The sequence below is a fragment of the Nannospalax galili genome, unplaced genomic scaffold (genome assembly GCF_000622305.1).
Source record: "Nannospalax galili isolate Female #2095 unplaced genomic scaffold, S.galili_v1.0 scaffold189, whole genome shotgun sequence".
Classification (NCBI taxonomy): domain Eukaryota; kingdom Metazoa; phylum Chordata; class Mammalia; order Rodentia; family Spalacidae; genus Nannospalax; species Nannospalax galili.
This window is the reverse complement of record NW_008360331.1, coordinates 5,015,706-5,039,019: the sequence shown is the minus strand read 5'-3', so window position 1 is coordinate 5,039,019 and position 23,314 is coordinate 5,015,706. Positions and strand designations below refer to the sequence as shown.

The window sequence follows — 23,314 nt, the reverse complement described above, 5'->3', positions numbered from 1 at the left end:
CATACTCTGTTCCAAGGCCAAAAATGTCAAAAGTATTTGGGAGCTTGTATCTAATCCTTAAAAGATTTTAGGGTTACCTCTTCGGAGGGGGGACTGTTGGAGGGGAAGGAGTGGGCATGGATTTGATCAATACACCTTATATACATGTATGAAATTCTCAATAAAGTTTATGTAAAAATTTACAAAAATCATTTATAAAATAAAATAAAAAAAGATGGTTTAAGACTGTGCTAGTTTCTTTCAGGTTAACCTAAGGCTTCAATAAATTCATGAACGAGAAGGTTTTAAAAATATTTTATTATTTTTGTTTCATGTGCCTGAATGTATGTAAGTGCACCCATGTCATGCAATGCCCTTGGAGGTCAGAATGCAATGCTCTTGGAGGTCAGAAGAGAGCACTGGATTCCCTGGAATTGGAGTTATGAACAATTGTTAGCTGCCATGTGGGTGCTGGGAATTGAACCTGGGTTTTCTGCTAGAGCAGCCAGCGAGTCATCAGCTCTTAACCACTGAGTCATCTCTCCAGCTCCAGAAAGTTTTTAAAAATATTTTTTTCTCTTAGATGTTTTGAGACAAGGTTTTGCTTTGTAGCCCAGGTTGGCTTTGAACTCATAATCCTCGTGTCTTTGCCTTCTATGTGCTAGGATTACATGCATGTGTGCCATCATGCTTGGAGGCTTACAGGCATGTGCACCATCATGCTTGGCAGATGGGGAGTTTAATTTATTTTAAACAATTTATTATTTATTTCAATTTATTTAATTAAAAAATTTTTTTTTGGTGTATGATTGTTTTGCCTGTATGTATGCACTCATGCCATGCAGTGCCTCTGGAGGCCAGAAGAGGGTACTGAATCCCTTAGGACTGAAGTTAAGGAAAGTTGTGTTGTGACCACCTGCTCCCGAGCCCCTTGGGAGTAGGGGTAAGAAGGCCCAGAGTCAACGACACAGACTCTGGGGGTCGGGCAAGTGGCAAAGCAGACTCGTTTATTGCGGATATTTGGCATGCTTATATACCCCCTCCTGGTGTCCCATTGGTCCCTCGGCTGCTCTGTGCTGCGCTGTCTTTCTCAGTGGTCTCTCTCTCGTCACGTGCTCTTCCTTCAGATGTTTCTCCCTGGTCAGGCAGATTTTAGGTTGGCTTAAGGGGAAGTAACTGTTGCGCATGCACCATAGCATGTTTACCAGGCCTGTCAGCACCTCCTCCTACATATCCAAACTTTTTATTTATTTATATGCATCATTCCCATGGGAGCGGGGGTGCTTGGTCCCAACCTTGTTGACCCCACCTCAGAGAGCCTCCAACATGAGGGACTGTGCCTATCTTAGGTTGGCTTGTCAAGCAAGCTCTTATCTGTCATTGACTACCAGTCCTGGAAGGAGGTGTTCTCTGGCCAGGAGTTTGTGGCGTGGGGATGGAAGGCTGATTATACCATGGCCTCTTCAATGATACTGAGTCATGCCTGGGCCACCCATGAGGGCGTTCACATCCTGTATGTCAGAGGGCCACGAGAACTTGCAGGGTAGCCAGGTTGACAGTGCGCTGATGGCGGATATTCTGTAGGAGACACTTAAAGAGGATGAGCAGTAACAGGAGAGCCACTCCCATGACAGCATATGTGACTAACCAGGAGGGGTTGAAGATACTTTTATGTTGGATCAGATTTATCCCAGCATGCCTTTGTCTAAAGAAAGTACCAAGGCTCTTGTTAAATTTAGCTGGGAGACTTGTTCTCGAAATAATAAAGAATAATTCAGGAACTGTTGTGTCCAGGTTCCTTTTATATATTTTGCCAATTCCTGTCGGGCCTGTGAGACATTGGCCTGTGACCTGGTATGGTGTCAGGCAAAAGGCTGGAAACCTAGGGTCACAGGACAAAAGGACCATTTCTCGGAGGAGCTGTATTTCTTCACCCAGTAAGTCTACCTGTTGTTGGAAGACATGAATCGCTTGGTAGACATGTTGATTTATTAAATCCCGGGTGCATAATGTCTCAGCTGATTTTTCTACGATTTGATTAAGTACCTGAACAGTAGCAGCAGTTTGCGTCAGGGCAACCATGGCAGCGGTGCCCGCGGCTACTGCTGTTACAATTGCTTTGATAATGGCAGCAGTGATACCGAAATCACATTTTGCCCATGGGAGGGGCTGGAGGTCAGTAGCCTCCGTGAGGGTTATGGCATGAAAATGGGTAGCATTAATTACTGGTACCTGAATGGTGGCAGGTTTCCTCACTAGGAGTATCATTTTGGTGGGGAAGTGCCAGCAGGCAGCCAGAACACTTGTGGAACTTGTACAATTAAGGGTATTGTCTGAGAGGTCAAGTTGCATTGGACAATACCAGGAAGAAGGGGGGTCTGATGCAAACAGGCGTTGGGTATATAGAGATGATTTTTCCTTGCTAATAGTCAAATTTGTTGGCCAGGGGTTGTTCCCATTACTTTGAGAATATGACCCATTGAACAAGGAGGCATTGTTGTGGAAAAGGATGGGCTGAAGATCCAAGCATGCTAAGGTCCTGCACATTTCCCAATTGCCATAGATGGTATGAAAGGTGCGTGTTAACGGGGCACGTTTGTAAAAGTTGGGGCTTGATTTATTATCAGGGAGCTCATGCCAGATGGCCAGGGTTTTACTATCACCATTGGTTTTGAATGGGTTCAAAAGCCTCGTTGGGAGGGTGGTGAGGCAGTGTTCCTACAGGAGTGGGAACTGGAGGTCAGTGGGGAGTGTCCTGGTCTTGGGGCATTTGGGAATTAGAGGTGGGTGAGGAGGTAGGCAGTTAGTATCATTACAAAGTGCTGTCTGCTCCATGGGCTGAGTGACGAGGGCAAGAGTCCATTATAGCTTGGGGTTGGAACTTCACCCTCTTACTGGTGAGGCTGAGGATTGCCCCGATGGGAGTTTAAATTCTCTCTCTTGGGTTGTTGAGCACCTGAGGGCTGGGAGCAACAGTCATGGGCCCAGTGAAAGCCCTTGTTGCATTTTGGGCAGTGGGTCTTAGGATGCGGATTGGGACAGTCACAGCACAGGTGGCTGAGTTTGCCACAGCCCGAGCAGGTGTGATCCGAGGGTCGGCCCCCTTTGAGTAGTTGTTGGATCACTGCGTGACAAGAGGGCATCAAGGGAGGTGGTCAGAGCCTCAGTGGAGCCGGAGGCAGGATCAAGATCTCTGGTAGCTAAAACCCATTTGTGGATATCATCATCGTGGACAGCTACCACTGCATTATAAGTGGGGGCATTGAGGCCTTCCCAGGTTAATTGATAAGCATATCTCATGTAGGGCCAGGATCGACCCTACCTACGTTCAACTCTTGTAACTCTTGTAACTCTGTAACTCTTATAAGAAAGTCAGTGAAAGATTCCCTGGATTGTTGGACAAGAGTGCAAAAGTACGCAGACGGGTCCCTCGGGGTACATACCTTAAGGGCCTTGAAGGCCAGATCTGATACCTGTTGAAAGTAAGCGTAGGCACCTATGGTAGACTGGGAAACAGGGTTGATGTACTGACCACGACCCATGAGCATATCCAGGGTTATACTGAGGCCATATTGGAGATTGAGCTGAGATTGTGTTTAGGCCTGGTCATCATAGGCAGAGTGCCAGCTAAGGAACACAGAAGGCTCCAGGACAGCTTTAAGAGGGTGATACCAATCATAATGGGTTTGCTGTTGAATGGCCCATTGGTATAAGACCTGCTCAAAATAGGGAGAATCTGGGCCTGACTCATTAGCTGCCTTTCAAATCAAGGAGAGATCTGTAAGAGGGGTAGGTGTCTAGGGCTGATTTGCTGCATTGGGCCCTACATTGACGGGGTAAACCTCAGGGCATTGTCCTGGAGCTGAGGGGCATGGCACAACAGGCACAAGTGGACACGAGGGTGGCCACAGGCATGAGGGTGGCTGTGGGGGGGGCACCTGGCAGTGGTGGGGGTACAGGCTCAAATGGCCTGGTTGTGGTGCTCAACTCACGTCATGGATATTTGGGGTGGGATACTGAGGGGGAGGGTTAGCAGCAATAGCAGGTGGAAGACATGCCTATGAAAGGTGACAAGGCTTTGCAGGCACTGTTGTGACAGCCCCGTCATCCTCCTCCTCATCAGAGGACGAAGTGGTAGTCTCTGTTGCAGACCCAGCGCCAGCAGGTGGTGAGGTAATGGACAGATTGGCATTAGCCTGTTCTTGACAGTATTTGTTGTGGGTGGCAATGACCTCCTATGGGGAGGAGGATTTAAGACTGGCTATAATAGCAAGCAGGATGGGAACAAAAGGAGCAGAAGGGATAACCCCTGACCCTATCTCATGCTTCCTCACGAGAAAGAGGACTCACATCCATAAGTCTGGTTCCCACATATTTTCTGGGGACATCCAAGGGGCCAAGATTGCAGCCTCATTCCCAAAGTCCTCCAACTCAGCAGACTTAACCTTGAGCCCTCTGGTAACTAAGAGAGATTTTAGGGCACGGACTTGGGGTTCCTTACAATAGGAGGGAAGTTTGCCCATTTTGGCAAACCTTAGACAGACAAAACAGAGTGTGTGTCAGACCAAAATGTCTTGTGCTTAGTGGGGGACTTCTGTGGTTTGTTAGGCCACAGCCGTATGCCCACATGGTGTCTCTGGTCTGGGAGCGTATTTCAGGAGAACGTTCCGGGTTCTGTCTCCTGGGGGGTCAGCCCTTATGTGGAGACACCGGGTGAACCGAAACTAAAAGAATGTACCTTCCTAACACTAAGACAAACAAACATAAAGAGAGAGAGAGAGAGCGAGTGAGAGAGAGAGACCCTTGTGCTTATCTTGATGGTCTGCCCATTAAAGGGCTAGTTGACATGGGGGCAGACATCACCATCCTCATGGAAACCAAGGCACTACATTTAAGTCTTCAATGCATTTAGAATTTTTTTTTCTGTAGCTGGTGAGAAATAGTGGTCTGGTTTCATTTTTTCTGCATGAGGGGTATCTAATTTTCCTAGCACTATTATTGAAAAGACGTCACATCTCCAGTGTGTCTTCTTAGCAACTTTGTTAATAACCCATTGGTAGCACCAAATTCTCTCCTGGGAGACCCACATGCACTGTCTCAGCTCCCAGGCCCATACTGTCTTCACCTGCCCGACCAACAAAACCAACACAATACATTCTGTTTGGGTTTTTGTATAATAATGTTTATGATGCTGGAAGAGAGTTACTTACAAAGGCATGCACCCACGGGCTCTTTTCCCTACATCTTGGCTGAGCTTTTTGAGATCTGCTGCTGCCAGCACCCTGCCAGTGAGTGCCCTGTCAGTGTTCCACCAAGATGGAGACTGCCTATGCTTCCCAGCTTCCACAGCATCTGTCCTTAGATCCACCTCTTCATGCAATTGAAGCTGACTGATTGGGTGGGAGGGGTGACTGTCTCCCCCTCTGTCTATGGGATCTCTTAGGGTTCAGACCTTCAGCTGCTACTGGTTCTTTGGAGGACATGCCTATCCATTGACTGTACATGCTTCAGGTTTTTTCTGGGATCTCTAATTTGTTCCATTGGTCTATGAATCTGTTTTTGTACCAGTATCATGTTTCAATACTACCCCTTTGTAGTATATTTTGAAGTATAATGCTTCCCATTAGTTTTTTTTTTAAGGGATTACTTTGTCTATTTGCATTTGTTGTGGCTCCATACACATTTTAAGATTATTTTTTCTAATTCTGTAAGAAATATTATTGATAGTTTGATAGGACTGCACTGAATCTGTAGATCTCTTTTGGTAATGCAGACATCTTAACACTAATGTTTCTTGTAACACACTAACATGTAAAGATTTTCCATTTTTGTGTCATCTTCAATTTATTTCCTCAATGCTTTATTATTTTTATTATTTATTATTTATTTATTTTAGTCAGAATCTATGGCTAGCCTGGAAGTTGTTATATAAACCAGGTTGGTTTCAAACCCACAGATCCACTTGCCTCCAAAGTGCAGGGATTAAATGTGTGTTCCATCATGCCTGGCAATATTTTATAGTTTTTATTGTAGAGATCTTTCACCTCAAAATTTTTAAAAAATGATTTATTTTTATTTGTACAAGTGTTTTGATTGCTGGTTTGTTTACTGGTATGTGAGTAGTTCCCCCTAAAGGCTGGAAGGGGGTGACAGAGCCACCATGTGGGTGCTGGGAATTGAACCTGGGTCCTCTGGAAGAATAACAAGTGTTCTTAACCCCTGAGCTATGTCTCCAGCCTGAGGTCTTTCACCTTTGGCTAAACTTATTCCTAACTTATTAGTTTATTTACAGCTATTGTAAGATTTCTTTCTTGATTTCCATTTCAGATAACTTGGAGTTGATACTATCAATTTTTTTGTGTTGATTTTTAAAGTTTGCTTAATTGTTTATTAGTTCACATATATGTATATATATTGGTGGGAGTCTTATTTCTTTGGTGTTCAATGGACAGAACTGCAGGTCTACCTTAATACCATGTGAGAAAGATCCAATGGGTGAGGAAATGTAGGTCTTATTGGCACCTATGCCAATAAGGGCATCTTGGTGTGAACTGTAACACAGGTGTAAAAGGGAGAATGGTCCTGCATGGCACTGTGTCATGTGAGAACAATTTTGACAACGTGATAAAGTGAGGAGCCAGGTATGAGATTGCTCCTGAGTGAATTGGAAGCAAGAAAATAGAAAAGCTTTGTGTGGCTGATTCACCTAATTTATAAATCATGAAAACCATACAGAATGCAAGTCAGCTGATTAATACGCAGCACACCTTGGAATTAAGGCAGCAGGATGCAGCGGATGCTAAAAAAGAAAAAAAGAAAAGGAAAAAATTGAGGCATTTCCCACACAACATATGTTTAGTTCAAATTCTCATATTATAGACCCATAAGTTAGAATCTCTTCCTTTTAGGTTAGGTAAGAAAATGGGCAGATTAAACAGGCTATGAGAAAAATTTACAAAATAACATGATGTTCTCAGGGTGACAAAATAGATTAGGAGGCTTACGCTCTGTGAGAAATGCAGATGCAATTATTTTATTTGGGGATTGGTGGGTAAAGACAGGTGTCAGAATTAGAATCTTTTTTTTTTTTTTGAGACAGGGTCTTTCTGTGTGACCCTGACTGGCCTGGAGCATATAGCTATGTAGACCAGGTCTGCTTCTGCCTCCTGAGTAATGGGATTAAAGATATGTACCGCTACTCTGGGCTAGAACTGGGAATCATGGAATTTCCCCCTGAAATAGAACAACAATGGCCTCTGTAAAAATATGTTCTTTGTATATTTTATTATTACTGGGGGGAGAAGGGAGCAGACAAGTGTCATGGAGAGCACGAGGAGGTCAGAGGACAACTCTGTGGAGCCAGTTCTCTCCTTCCACCTTTATGTGGGTTCTGGGGATCAAATCCAAGTTGTTAGTCTTTATGGTAAGTGTTTTTATCTGTAGGCCTATCTCCCCAGCCCTGTAAACAATGTTATTAAATTTGGACCATGATTTTATAGGTTGACATCATTAGTTATGTGTTGTATAAGAAAGTGCCAATTTGAAAATAAAATGCTAATGATAAAGGTATCTATTCTCTTAATTCTTCCAGGATTACAAATTTTATAAGTTAACAATAAAGCACAGTGCAGAGAGCAAGGAGAGGCTTTGAGTTCCTGAAGGATTTAATTGTCTGTGTAACTTCCATAGTAGTGACTACTCTCTACTCCCACATCCACCTACACCCAGATGTACAGATCAAAATAATAGGCGTGATTTACCATTGTCCAGTTTTCATTAGTTCAACTGCTTCATTGATCTTATCCAGAGTCAGAGTGTGGGTAATCAATGAATCTAGGTTAAACTTCTTTGCCATATAGTCAGAAACCAGTTTGGGAATGTGCTGTCTAGTCTTCCAGCCTGGAAATATATAGATTAACACAGATTAATTGACAAATTTTATATATGAGGCTTTGCTATAAAAGAAAGGCCATGTAGGGAATGGGGGTTGGATTTGATCAAAACACATTATTTGCATGTATGACACTTAAAAATATTTATTATTTTTATTTTATGTGTGTGTGTATTGCCTGCATGTGTGTTAGTGCACCCATGTTGTGCAGTGCCTTTGGAGGTCAGAAGAGGGTATGGATCCCCTTGAACTGGAGTTACGGACTGTTGTTAGCCACCATGTGGGTGGTGGGAATTGAACCTGGGTCCCCTTCAAGAGCAGCCAGTGCTTTTAGCCGCTGAGCCATCTCTCAAGCCCACATATATGACATCTCTCAAGCCCACATGTATAACATTCTTAAACAATAAAAAAGATAAATTTCTAAAGAAGGAGGAGGAGGAGAAGGGGAGGAGGGGAGAGGAGGTGGAGGGTGGCCGGGAGAAGAGCCATGTAAAACAACTGCTGGAGATAAGGAAATCCAAGTCTGCCATTAAGTTGCCTCAGTTGGCAGGACAATGTCTATCCCAGCACAGGGCTGTGCTCCTTCAGGGGACCTCTGGCACCACAGAGAGGAATAAATAAAGCCAATAGAATGTAAACCTCACCTGGAGATGTTCTTGGTGTTAGGTTATAATCTTTGTAGAACAGTGAATTCAGATGTAATGTCTAACAAAGGCCAAAGTCTTGGGACTCATGATATAAATGAATTAAAAAGTTAGATATAAGGGCTGGAGATGTAGTTCAGATGGGAGAGCACTTGGCGACATGTATGAGGCACTGCACTTTCAAAAAGTATAGAAATAGCACTTTGTGCTGGGTGTGGTGGTACATGCCTATAGACCCAGCACTTGGGAGGCAGATCTTTGTGAGTTCAAGGCCAGCCTGGTCTCCATAGTGAGTTCCAGGAAGCTGGGGCTACAGGGGGATCCTGTTTCCAAAAGACAAAAAAAGAAAAAAAGAAGAAAAAAAAGAAATAGCACTTTGTGTGTTTTATGTTTTGCTGTGTGTATGTGTGTGCTTGTGTGTTTTGATATGTAGCGTCATGAAAAAGCCAAATAACCAAAGGAAAGAGAAGCACACACTATCCAAGTGATCCCAAGGAAAGAAGAAAACCACCTGTATAAAGTACTAAAATGTGTTCTCTGGAAGCAAAGCTTACAAAAGAACGATGGGGTCAGCCAAAGCAGCACCAGCTTACCAATGCATTTTCTCTAGTCCCACGATTTTCAGAAGGTGTATTGAATTTGGCAGTGCCAAGTGTCCTGATCAATGAGGCACTATATAGAATTTTCTGACCTTTCTAGAAATGGTGAGCATGGTGTAGCTGCAACATGCAATCTTCTATTACCAGCTGAGTGTCCTCTCTCTGCTTGTGATTTTGTGATAGGATTTTGGCAGCTGCTTTTCTTTCTTTCTTTCTCTTTTTCTTTCTTTCTTTCCTTCTTTCTTTCTTCCTTCCTTCTTTCCTTCCTTCCTCTTTCTTTCTTCCTTCCTTCCTTCCTTCCTTCTTTCTTTCTTTCTTTCTTTCTTTCTTTCTTTCTTTCTTTCTTTCTTTCTTTCTTTCTTTCTTTCCTTTCTCTCTTTTGTATAATTTTTATTGAATTTATGGATCATACAAAACAGCTTAATCATCTTTATACCACCCCCAACATCCTCCATAGCTTCCCCCACCAGATTTCATGCATGCTGTCATTTTTGTTAAGGCCTATGGAGTCAAGTTAGTGTACCCAGATGTCCCTCAGTACAAGTTCATCCACTGGAGTCTAGTCAGCCTATCTAGAGTCCCCCCTTAAAGAGGATCAGCTCTCCTTTGCCCAGCAGTGTTTACTATGAACAGTTCTTTGGCTAAGGTTGGGTCCTTCTGCCCATTTCCCCAGTTCTATGCTGGGTTTTTGTCTGCTTGAGTTTGCATGGGTCTTGTGCATGCTGACACTATTGCTGCAGATTTGTAAGAGCAAGGTCCCAGGAGCCTGTAAAAACTCTCTTTCCATATGGTCATGCACCTTCTCCCCTGGCTCTTAAAATCTTTCTGCCCCCTCTTCTTCAGTGGTCCCCGAGCCCTGGGTAGGTGAAGTTTAATATAGGAGTCCTCTCCAGGGATCTACACTCTGCAGACTCTTGTTCTCTACGCTTTGGCCATTTTTGGTCTTTTGTGTTCATTGTTGCATGAGGGAGCATCATTAATGAGAACCGAGAGATGCATTAGTCTTCTCTCTACCTCTTGTTCTGCTATGTCCCATGAGCCTTAGGTGTACAGGTTCCATTGTAGATGTGTCACTTAGGGTTGGGCGTTTCACAGACACTTATTCTCTGTGTGTGACCAGCTATGGAACTCTGTAATAGTCTCCATTTTTACAAAAGAATGTGTTAGTTCAAAATCCTACTGAAAAATTACACATACAATGTCTCTACTTGTGTCCATGTGTATAGCTGAGGCTGTATAACAAGAAAGAGTGCCAGACAGGAGAAACCTCCCTTCAAGTTGTTGGTCAGGGTAGACCAAGACTCTAAAATTTATATAAGCTGTTGCTACAGCCCTTGACTATACTCTCTGTAGGAGGAATTAGATTCATTCGTGATCACTATATTTATGTTTACATACCTAACAAGTTAGGTGATTTATGAGGGTTATTTAAGATATTGGAGATCTTATTTAACAAGATTTAGTTGAGTACATGTATTTTGAGTAAACATTGCCATGTAGGAATACAACAGGGGAAAAGGCAGTGGTGACTCCAAGCAGAGGAGTTTGAATTACATTATAACATTTTCCTTGCAGGCCTTGCCATTACTCGCTGTATAAATGGAGTGAATGAGATGCCTGATGTCTGTGGCAGTGCACTGCCATTGATAACTTGGGAATCACAGTTCCCCAGAGCAAATAATTTAGATAACTCCTGATTCTCATCTCTTTGTCCAAATACTCAGAATCTTTATAAATATCAGGTTGCTTGCTGAGCAGCCCAGAATCCCAGGCAGACTTACATAATTTCATTTATTATTTTATTTTCTTAATAAAAGACTCTTCCAGCCAGGCGTGGTGGCGCACGCCTTTAATCCCAGCACTCGGGAGGCAGAGGCAGGGGGGGGTTTTTGGGGTTAAGGGCACGCTGGGCTACATAGTGAGTTCCAGGACAGCTGGGGGGGCAGGGGGGCACCCGTTCCCAAAAAAAAAAAAAAAAAAAAAAAGACAAAAAAAAAGGCTCTTCTAAAGTCTTAAGTTTAAAAAATGGGAAGCAAAGGATTCTGTGAAAAGATTTCTTTCTCTGGAAAAAGAAATTCTCATTTGCTTGTTCTAAAGTAGTATCTCTCCTCCTGTTTTAGTAGTATTCCTTTACAACCATGAAGCCATTGTTTTAAATATCTTTGGGGTTGGAATAGTGACAGTTCCTTGTTTGCAATAAGATTTTATAATCTTTTTTATAATGACTGCTAATGGTTAAGAATATACTTCAAAGAATCCCAGTTAACATTTACATAACTCCTCTAGGGTACGGCTACTGATTGCAACAAAATGTTAACGTTTGAGCATTTTGGGGGGCTGGAGAGATGGCTCAGTGGTTAAGAGCACTGACTGCTCTTGCAGAGAACCTGGATTCAGTTCCCAGTACTCATATGGCAGCTAATAACTGTCCATAACTCCAATTACAGGGGATCTTATGCCTTCTTCTGACTTCTGTGGGCATTGCACAACATGGGTACACTTACACACATGCAGGCAATACACACATACGCATAAAAATAAAAATAAAAATAAGTAAATAAAAAGTTTGGGCACCTTTGAATCCAGGGCCTCAGCATGCTAGGTAAGCACTCTGCCACTGTCTAGGGGATAATGTTTAGTTTTTTTTTTTTTTTCAGTCAATTAAAAAAAAATCTTACCAAGGGACAAAGAACATATCCAACATCCACTCTCTTACCTTGGGTATTCAACATTGAAGCAAACAATATAGTATAGAGCTCTCTTTTTTATGTTTTTCCTTAGGCATTTCTGGGACATTTTCTATTTCCTCCTTCCAACTCCTCAAGAATCTCTAGAAGTCTCAATTTCATACATACCTCCCAAAACAGAGCCTTTCAAAGTACGTCCTGAGAAAAACATTTTTGTACTGATGTTGAGTTGAACATTTTCACCTATCAGTCCAACAATCACACAGACCCCATGGTCCTTGTGGCTGGAGGCCAGGGCAGCTGCCTGTCACAAAGCAATGCAAGACAGAAGGGCTTAAGTCACCTACTTGAGAGTTGGACCTATGCTTTTTCAAAAAAGATTTATTTTATTTTATGTGTATGAATGTTTTGTATGTGCAGCCACATGTGTGCTTGGTGCCTGCAGAGGCCAGAAGATGGCAGGTTCCCTGGAACTGGAGTTACACTTGATAGTGAGCCTCCACATGTTTTGTATGTGCAGCCACATGTGTGCTTGGTGCCTGCAGAGGCCAGAAGAAGATGGCAGGTTCCCTGGAACTGGAGTTACACTTGATAGTGAGCCTCTACGTGGATGCTGGGAACCTGAGTCCCTGCAAGAGTAGCCAGTCCTCTTAGCCATGTCTTCGGCCCCTGGACTAAGTTAAATTCATCTTGGCTACTAAACGGCCTATGATTTTCTGATTGTCCATGTCCTTATTTGAAATAACATTTATATTATGAAGATGTTCTTTAACATAGGTAAGACATTATGTCTGCCTAGAATAATACTTCTCCCTTTAGGATTCAATAAATGGAAACAAAAATGAAAACAATTAGAGCTATGGTAATGATAATGGCTTCTGTAAGGATGGTTACTGGTGCAGGTTGCTGGCTAGAGTCCATATTTTCTTTTAGATGTCAAGAGGGAACAGTCAGGTATTTACATAATATGACATGCTAACCAAAGTGATCATCAGACGTCTTCCCATTAGATATTTTTAATGGCTATTTATCAGAGCAAGACCGAGACAAAGGCTTGTCTGTATCTTTTCACAGGTGAGAGGATTTATCTACAGTGAATAAGGGAACATTTTCTATGCTGGGAAAAACACTCAGGTTGGAAAGGATTTTTCTTTGGTTTCTGTATTGCTGCCTGGAAGATAGAGCTATGCAACAATAATGCACCATTTCTTCAAGAACAAAAAGAAGGCAAGCCTTGGATTCTGGTGTACCTTACTCCCATTTTTCCATGTCCTTATGTTAACTGTGCTCAGCTAGAAAAACCACCACTATTTTTCTTCATTTTTGAAATGAATCCATTTAACCAAGATTAGGAAATACTTTTCTTGGTTTAGTGCCTCAAATCCAACATGAAATATCTACTGAAAGTAAAAAGCTCATTTTTTATAGGATAATTTATCTAACCTTCATCTCACTTAAACTTTCTGTCTTGAAAATTACAGTTGTGTGGCTGCATGTTGCTATTCAATTACAGAATTCTGTCCAAACTGTTAGGCATTGTCTGCTTGTTTGAAGGGGAAGTATGTTGGAGCAGAAAGGGGAAAACAAAAATTCAATATGGGGGTTCTAGAGTCGATGGGTTAACACGAGTGGGCAGAATGTATTAGCTGCTATGTCATGGGTTACAAAAGAAAATTAAATAGAGGAATGTGGAAGGAATTTAGAATGTCCATTCAATTAAAACATAAAACAATGACTGCTATAAATACTGGTAATTTTCACTCCAAAAATCACATACCACAGTTTCTGGCTTTCCAGTGACCTCAAAGCAAAAGTCTGCACCAGCACCCATCATATCAAATAAGACTTCCTGAATGGGTTTCTCAATGTCCTGTGGGTTGATGCACTCAGTGGCACCCATTGTCTTGGCCTCCTCAAGTCTGTATTTGTTGATGTCCACTGCGATGATCCTGGCTGCTCCTGCTGCCTTACAGCCGATGACGACAGACAGACCAACTCCTCCCAGGCCAAACACGGCACAGGTGGACCCCGGGGTCACCTGTGTACAGAGGCAGAAATCCAAAAGCAAAAAGAACATGGGTTATTTTTCCAAGCTAGTGAACTCATGCTTCACTCTTGCTAATAAGTAAGCAGAATACCACTGAGCTGTGTCCATAGTCCTATGTCCTTACCAACTAGGGGAGGAGAGCTAGACAGTCTGAAGTCCATGAGACAAAAGAAAAAGTCATTTTCACATAAAATATAACTAGAAAGCTTTAGATTCTCAGGACCTTTCTATGCATATTTTCTGTCACAGGAACAAAAACCTATATACAAGGAGTTTCAAGTCCCAGGAAGGAATTCACATAAACAGAGGTAATGTAATGAAGTTTCACTGAAGTGTAAGATTCATTTGTCAGAGTATTTATTTAATTCTAGATAGGTTATTTGTTTGTTTGTTTGTTTGAGACAGTGTCTCCCTGTAGCCCCAGCTGGCCTGGAACTTGCTATGTAGACCAGGATGGCCTCTATCTCACTGAGATCCACTTGCCTTTGTCTCCTGAGTGCTGGGATTCACAGATAAGTTTGTGTTTTTTTCATTAGGTGCTATGACCAGATATGTTGGGATAAGTCAAGAGTGCCTGGAATGTAGAACATGGCTGCCAGGCCGGATACCTAGTGAGGGCAGCAGGAAGCTGGCCTGCTCCATTCTAGGGACACTGTCTCTTATCCAACAACCCCCAAGCAAAACCATTAAGCTTCTAATCCTTTAATCCTAACTGGGTCCCTTGTAGATGATGCAACAGGAGGACAAGACAAAGGCTATGTAGCCTTAGTAGCCCCCTCCGTCCCCCTACCTGCTGGCCTGCCCAACCCTGCCTCTTAACTCCTGCCTCTTTGCTGGTGAAGCTTTTCTATATAAACTTCTTCTTCTGCCATAATAAACAAGCTGTCCGCTGACACAGCCTCCAGGGTGTTTTCTTCCCATCATACTCAATGCCCAAGACCTCCCTCCTCCCTCTGGTCTCTCTCCTCACCCTGACCTTACGCTATGGGGACTGGTGGTCTGCAGGGTCTCCCAGCCAGCAGCGGGGTTCTGGTTGAGGGGAGGCTGGCAAGGCACGATGAATGATGTGGTTCAACCCCTTATCCCAATGCTTCTATTTAAAGTGAATGTAGAAGCCCCTCACCTTGGCAGTGTTGATTGCAGCACCGAAGCCAGTGGAAAACCCACAGCTAAGTATGCACACTTTTTCCAGAGGAGCAGCTGCATCAATCTTGGCAACCGAGATTTCCTTTGTCACAGTGTATTCAGAAAAGGTGCTTATGGTACCATATTGATATACTGACTTCCCCTTGCAGGTGAACCTACTGGTGCCATCGGGCATCAGGTGGGTTTCTGATGATCTTTTATAGATGAAAGCAAACAGAAATATAATTGTGAATTAAAAAATTGAGATTTCTTCTGGTGAAATTAAATTGTTTTTTGCAAAAAGATAGTGCTATAAAGACTTACCTAATTTCTGTACACAAATTGCTCTCAGAATTCAGGCAAGTGTTACATTCTCCACATTGTGGTATACCCAATATGATAACTTTATCACCTAAAAGAGCAAAGTAATTTCTTATTAGTATGCTGTGTTTTCAGAGTAGAGTTGTCTCTTAGGACTTCAACAGCAAGGCATAAAGAAGACATGTAATGGAGAATAAGTGCTTTCTAGCGCGGTGCTAAAACACTAACCAAAACCAGCTTGGGAAGGAAAGGGCTTATTTTATTGTACATATACAAGGCAGGGTTCATCAGTGAGGCAAGTCAGGCATGGACTCAGGGCCGGAACCTGGGGCCAGAAAATGAGGCACAGACGAAGTAACCATGGTTACTGTTTTGTTCCCGTGGTCTGTGCTCAGCCTGCTTTTTATATAACCCAGGACCACCTGCCCAAGGGTGGCATCACCCATAGTGGGCTGGGTCCTCCCTCATCACTCAACAATCAAGAAAATGTCTCACAGACAGGTTCACAGGCCAATCCCATAAAGGAAATTTCCCAGTTGAGGTTCCCTCTTCCCAGGTGTGTCCAGTGACCAGCCAGCCCTAATTGTCAAATCCACAACACAACTTTTATATCCAAGAATATTGTGGAAGAGGAGGTCAAAAGATTGTAAGGGCTGTAGGACCAGGATACTCAGTGTGAGATAGTGCCTTTGAGACATTATAGGAATGCTGCTCCCATGAAATCTCGACAGTATGGTTGTCTGTAGAAGTCCTACACAATGACACCAATCAACATGCCAACAGGGATGGGGAAAACTTCCCAAAGTTCTACCCCTAGATGAAGAGCCACAGGCAGTCAGTGACTGCTAAGGCTGACTGCCAAGGGAGGAAGAATCAGTGGTCTCCAGTGATAAACCCTCTGGTATGTTACCCAATCCTAAGAGGTCAGCCCTAAGCATATGGGCTACACTAACTGGAGTCAGTATGATGTATGTGTGTCTGTGGGTATATACATGTATGTATGCAGCAATAATAGAGAAGAGGCCTGAGTTTGAGAGGGGCCAGAGGGACACAGGAGAAGTTGGGGTGGGGGGAAATGATGTGTATATGGTACTCATGTATAAAAGTCTCAAAAAATTTTTTTTAAAAAGGGGAAAATCCCCTGTAAGTTTGTTTGTAGGTGATTTTATTATTAAAGAAGAGTAAAACATATAACTTGTAACTATGTAAACATCACAAAAGTGGTAAGTGTCACTCTGTTCTTTAGGTCCTTAGTTCCAAACCCTAGAGATGCCTATTCTGACTAGTGGTAAGTTTCAGGGGTATAGACCCTTTACAAATGCACAGGCTAGCAAGACTTTGCTTTGCTTTGGGTCTTGCTTTTCCTCTTAGCAATGTATCCTGGATATTGCTATATCATTTTGGGACACTTAGTGATCAGTCATGTGGCTTCGTGGTTGTATAATACTCCATTGTATGTAACCAATCCCTTGAACAGATAGGCATCAATACTACAGGAAATATTTTGTGCATATGTGGGAAGTGGCAGGCAGGATTTCTGTGAGGCCTCCTATAAAGATGTCCAAACCTCAATCATAGAAGCTGAATTTGTCGTTATATGTATGCTATATTTTATGGCATGATAGACTTTGCTGATGTATTGAGGTTACTAATCAATTGATACTAAGATTGAGGAATTATACTAGATTGTTTAGTAGATCCAAGGCAGTCAAAAGATCTGTGAAAGGAAAGGAAGAAGGTACTTTGAGGCTAGAAGGACAACAGGAAGGTGAATGGGGGCAGTGACTGGGAATAGAGGCAGTGTCAGGAACGGGGGTGGTGTCAGGAATAAGGGAAACCATCAGGAACAGGGGATAGGGTCAGGGAACAGAGGCATTGTCAGGGGACAGTGGGCAGTGTCAGGAACAGGGAGTGGTGTCAGGAACAGGGGGCAATGTCAGGAAGAGGGGACAGTGTCAGGAACAGGGGACAGTGTCAGGAACGGGGCAATGTCAAAAACAGGGGGCAGTGTCAGGAACAGGGGGTGGTGTCAGGAACAGGGGAAACCATCAGGAATAGGGGACAGGGTCAGGGAACAGAGGCATTGTCAGGGGACAGTGGGCAGTGTCAGGAACAGGGGGCAGTGTCAGGATCAGGGGGCATTGTTTGGAACAGAGGACAGTGTCAGGAAATGGGGACAGTGTCAGGTACAGAGGACAGTGTCAGGAACAGGGGGCAGTGTCAGGAAGAAGGGAGAGTGTCAGGAAATAGTGGACAGTGTCAGGAACAAGGGACAATGTTAGGAATAGGGGGCAGTGTCAGGAACAGAATCCAGTGTCATGGAACTGGGAACAGTGTCAGGAACAGGGGACAGTGTCAGAAACAGGGAACAGTGTCAGGAACAGGTAAAAGTGTCAGGACAGGGGGCAGTGTCAGGAACTAGGGCAATGAAAGGAACGGGTACAGTGTTATGGGACAGAGGACAGTGTCAGGAACAGGGGGCAGTGTCAGGTACAGGTGACAATGTCAGGAACAGGGGATAGTGTCAGGCACAGGGGACAGTGTCAGGAATAGGGCACAGTGTCAGGAATGGAGCAGAGTGAGGAACAGGGGACAGTGTCAGGGGACAGGGGGCAGTGTCAGGAACAGGGCACAGCATCAGGAGTGGAGCAGAGTCAGGAAGAGGAGACAGTGTCAGGGGACAGAGGACAGTGTCAGGGGACAGGGGACAGTGTCAGGAACTCGGGCAATGTCAGGAACAGAATCGAGTGTCATGGAACAGGGGACAATGTCAGGAACAGGGGACAGTGTCAGGAACAGAATCCAGTGTCAGGAACAGGTAACAGTGTTGGGATGGGGCAGTGTCGGGGGACAGGGGACAGTGTCAGGAACAGGGGGTAGTGTCAGGTACGGGTAATAATGTCAGGAACGGGGGACAGTGTCAGGGGATGGGAGCAGTGTCAGGGGACAGGGGACAGTGTCAGGAACAGGGGACAGTGTCAGGTACAGGTAACAATGTCAGGAATGGGGGACAGTGTCAGGGGATGGGGGCAGTGTCAGGAGACAGGGGACAGTGTCAGGAACAGGGGGCAGTGTCAGGGACTATGGGGCAGTGTCAGGGAACAGAGGGCAGTCAGGAACAGGGGGGCAGTGTCAGGAACAGGGGGGCAGTGTCCCGGAACAGGGGGCAGTGTCAAGGATAGGGGGCAGTGTCAGGAACAGAGGGCAGCAATTCCTGGTAAAGGAACAAAAGCTTCACCTGTACATTCTAAAGGAAATTGAATTTTTTTTCTTGTTTGTTTGGTGATGCTGGGGATCAAACCTGGAGTCTTACATATATTAGATACTCAAGCTACAACTGACTGCATTCCCAGCACATGTAAGACTCTAATCAGTGAATCCAGGCAAGTTCACCCACATTTCTGTCCTACAGAAACTGAGATAAATTTCTACTGTTGAGAGAATGGGATGTCTGGTTTCAGCTCACAGCAATCCTGGTGTTGGTGAGCAGAGAGCAAATTAAACATGGATGCTGTTGAAAAAGGCAAGAGGATTGTTCAGAGGTGTGCCCAGGGCTACACTGTGGAGGGGGAGGCAAGCCCCATACTGAACTAAATCTCCATGGTTTGTTAGGGTGGAAGACAGGTCAGGCTGCTGCTGGATTCTCTTACACAGATGCCAACAAGAACACAGGCATCATATGGTGAGAGGACACAGTAATGGAGGACTTGGAGAATTCCAAAACATACATCTCTAGAACAAAAATAGTTTTCACTGGGATTAAGAAGAGAGAAAGGGTAGATCTAATAGCTTATTTTTAAAAAGCTGCTAATGAGTAATGGCTACTGCCTTATTGATTATGAATCAGATGTCTTATGGATTTTAATGTGTCCTATAATTTAATTCATAACCCAGAATTTGGATCATGAATGGCTAACAGAATATTTTTGTTGGACAGTCCTGAATTAAGTAAAATTGGCCTTAAAATTAATATCTTTTTTTAAAAAAATGATTCCAGTTCCATAAATATCACTATTTTCCCTTTCTAAAGACATGATTGAGGAGCTGGAGAGATGGCTCAGCAGTTAAGAGCACTGGCTGCTCTTGCCAAGGACCTGAGTTTGGTTCCTAGCACTCAAATGGCAGCTGACAGCTGTAACTCCAGGGCCAGGGGATTTGATGCCCTCTTCTGGCCTCTGTGGGCATGGCATACAGGTGATGCACTTACATGTAGGCACAACACTCATACACATAAAATAAAAATAAATAAATCAAAAAATATTTGTATCTTAGAAATTTTAAAATATGTAATATATTATTATTAACCATAGTAATAATACTGTGTAAGATGTAAATTCTATATTATTCCTGTTATTTATTAACATATCTGAAATAGATAATACTATCATTTGTATACATATGCTTTTCTCTAAACTAGTTGTCTATTTCCTTTGTCCATTTTGTACTGAGCTGATTTTTTAGTACCTTTAACTAGCTCCTTCCCATATTTCCCATGTTTGTTTGTTTGATGTTTTTGTTACTTACATATGCAGAACTAAAACGTGTGTTGTTGAGTTTATGTATATATTATTATGTCTTCTGAGTTTTTATACTGATTGAACACCTTCCTCCTCCCTTCCGCTTCTTCCCTCTGTCCCTCTTTGCGTCTCTTCCTCCCTCCCTCCTCTCCCTCCCTCCCTATCTCTCTTTCCTTCTGACTGTATCTCACTATGTAGCCCAGGCTGTCTTCAAATTTTTAATTCTACCTCAGTCTCCCAAGTTCTGAGGTCACAGGATGTACCATCGCACCCTGCCATGTTGATTTAAACAGATTACTCACTGCTTGTGTGGGTTACCTTTTCATATTTAAGACTTAGGTTTGTGTGTGTGCGTGTGTGTGTGTGTGTGTGTGTGTGTGTGTGTGTGCCTGTGTGTGTGTGTGAATGAAAAACTAGCTCAACTCATGTTTCTAGCCCAAATGACTTTCCAGATATTTCGGTAGCAGTTATTGGATAATCTGTCTTCCACCCTCAAATGTGAAGGGAAGCCTCATCCTCAAAGTTCCTACATCTATTTGAACCCAATTCTGAACTCTATTTGGTTTTACCACTTTATTTGACTTTTAAATTATATGCTTTATTTAACTCATTGTTCAGTAGATTTCCTCCATTTACCCACGCCTTGTAATATTTTATCATCCATGAACTTTTTCTCAGATCCAGATTCTGCACACTCCATTTCAAAACATAAACTCAAAGAATAAGCTACACTTACAGTTTTGGTGCAACTTAGAAACAATTTTGACTCCTCCTCTGGGAAGTGGGCAGCCACTTCACCTTTCATTCTGTTTACTTCATCCTGACATGTTTAAGGGAGGTTCAAGGGCTGCTGTTTCATGATTCTGGGTGCTTATTCTCACCTGTTTTCACTGTGCTTACTCCTTCTCCTACACTCTCAACTATTCCAGTTCCTTCATGGCCGAAAATGATGGGATAATAGGTGTTTCTGTTTGCGCCCAGATTTTTGAAATCTGTACCACAGAATCCCGTGGCGACCACCTGCATGGAAGCAAAGAAAGCTTCAGTTCCCTCTGTCCCCCAGAAAGGCCTACAGAATTGCTGCTGTGTTAAGCTTCTTGCTGCACTCACCTCTTACCAGCTTTCATTCATGAGAAGCACCAATAGTTATTTGTTTAAAGGAACGCCGTGCTCTTCATTAACTAATTTCCAAGTTAAAAAGATTTAAGTTTTACTATGAAGGTAGAATGGAGTCAGAAGAGAAGTTGGAAAGCTACACTGTAATATCATAGGTCCTACCTGGTCCTACCTTGAGCTTGTGCATAGGCGTGTGGAGGAAGAAGAGCAATTATAGAAGTAAAGTGTTGAGACACGGGACAGAAAGGAATAATGTGCTCTATTGTAACTGAAGTCTTAAAATTAAGTATGTTCACAAAATTCCTATGCATTTTGCACTGCTCGAGCACTTACATACTTAAATGTAAACTCCATAAAGTTCAAACACTAAGCTTCCAATAAAGGCTCTCCAGGGGGCAGTGAAAATGCTCCTGAGTGGCAAAGCTGGGGCCAGGGGGTCCTGGTCTAATCTCAGTTTCTCAGCACTGGTCAAGCAGGGCATTTGCACATGGCACCCAAAGAGGAACTGGACCAAAGCAGACTCATGAGGCTCTGGTAAGCATGCAAGGGGCCCACTCCAGGATGCCAGAGTAAACATGGGACAAATTCAATGTAAACAAGAAGGGTACGTATGTTTATTCCACACGATGCTTAAAGCATTGAGAGTTAAGTAAAAAAGGAGGATTTTATGAGCTCTCCAGATACATAACTAAATATTTTTAGTAGGATTTTATGAGCTCTCCAAATATTGCTGCTGGCTACTTTCTCAAAGCATACAGCACATGCAGCAATGGAAAGATATACTATGAGCTTTTAAACAAGCACACAGACTGGGTGAAGTCATCCCTTTGAATATTGTTCTCTATGTAATCTTACAACTTTGATTATACAACCTTTACAGACACCTGCGCCTTCAGAGGCAGATGATCCAAAGAGTTTAAAGAAAAAAGGATGATAGCAAGAAACTTTATGAATGTAAAATTTTATGGGCTGTTAAAGCATTTGCAAAAACCACACCTTCTACTTCAGCTTTATTGCACAATATCTATAAGAAAATATTAGTTTTTAAATTAGAAAACATAAAAATGCTTTCAATATAGAAGAGACAATCTGATTTTAAACACAGTACTCTATAAGAATGTCTACCCAGGAAATAACAAATAGTCACAGGATACCAAGCTGGACAGACACTTCGGCAAAATCCAGTACATAGCTCCTGTAAAGTCAGTCCAAGACACTTGTTGCAAACTGTATGACTGTTCTTCATTGGAAGTCTGCGCACCACTCAAGGTGTTCCTTACACTTCAAAGAGTTGAGGCATCTTCAGCATGAGTGTTCTGAGTGAATCAGACCCAACAAAATAGCCATGGGCAGGGTGTTTTTCTTTAAGCAGATTATCTCTGGCAGCTGTTTTTAATGTCTATTAGTGACCCATTGTAAATTATGCTAATAGAAAACATACGTTAAATACACTTTTAAAACCTCTGCCTTTACAAAAAAATCAGTTTATAAATTTGCATCATAAAAATTAGTGTTAAGACCATTAAGTTGGCCTTCATTTAAATGGTTATATTATTAGTTGGTTTTTCCCAGAGTTGGGGTGACAGATCTTCCACTTTTCCATGTAGTGTAATCAGGAAAAAAAATCCAAGCTAAGATGGTATTCCAAGACAGATTAGTTAATAAGATTGCATGGTGGACTTTAGTGGGATATAACCCTGGACTGAAAGAGCAATGCAGGTTCATTGCTGACAGCAATACTTTGGTGAGTATTCAATTCACTTCAGACGAACATAATCTGGGGATGCAAACGGGCAATGTGCACACATAACATTGTTGAGGGGGTTGTGTGTATTAGAAAAGGAAGACGAATTCCTATTTATTAGAGCCCCAGATTCATACATGTTTAGATCAACTGTCTTATTCCATTAAAGAGTGTTGACCGGATATCAGATGCTTTCAAGGTGACACCTTTGTGGCCCAGGAAATGATCTTTCAGAACTTATGGCCAGCAGAACAAAGTCTAATAAGAGATCGACACATTTCTGTCAAGAATTATAAAGCAGTGGTTTTGCCCCCACGAGTCTGTGGTAGGTAGACCGAATTATCAAAATCTCAGATGTTTATAAAAAGTTTGCACTATTTGGAATCTAAGGAGACAAAGCAGTTGCTGCTGTGGAAACTGCATTTTTTCAGAACCGCTCAAAGCACCTCATCCAGATGAGTGAAAAACAAAAATTCTCAATACCATTATTCTTTGCACTTTTTGTAATTACTATATATATGTATGTAAAGAGGTTATTTACATTACTTTGTACAACCATGGGCCATTACTACAACAAAATAAATTATTTATACTCTAAAATATTTATTTAAAAACTATTAACATGTTATATATATAATAACAAT

General features: G+C 42.7%; 1 protein-coding gene and 1 pseudogene across 1 annotated transcript in view; one reads left to right on the top strand and one right to left on the bottom strand.

The window, feature by feature from the left end:
- Positions 1-6,027: 6,027 nt before the first annotated feature.
- LOC103728050 (alcohol dehydrogenase 6-like) overlaps positions 6,028-23,314 on the bottom strand; it is a 33,730-nt gene continuing 16,443 nt past the window's right edge. The window contains 7 exon segments of the mRNA XM_008826175.2: positions 6,028-6,778; positions 7,740-7,878; positions 11,969-12,104; positions 13,578-13,838; positions 14,971-15,187; positions 15,297-15,384; positions 20,692-20,830. Coding sequence (XP_008824397.2) covers positions 6,754-6,778; positions 7,740-7,878; positions 11,969-12,104; positions 13,578-13,838; positions 14,971-15,187; positions 15,297-15,384; positions 20,692-20,830 — 1,005 coding nt within the window. The 3' untranslated portion in view covers positions 6,028-6,753.
- On the top strand, positions 18,798-19,111 carry LOC103728049 (annotated as a pseudogene).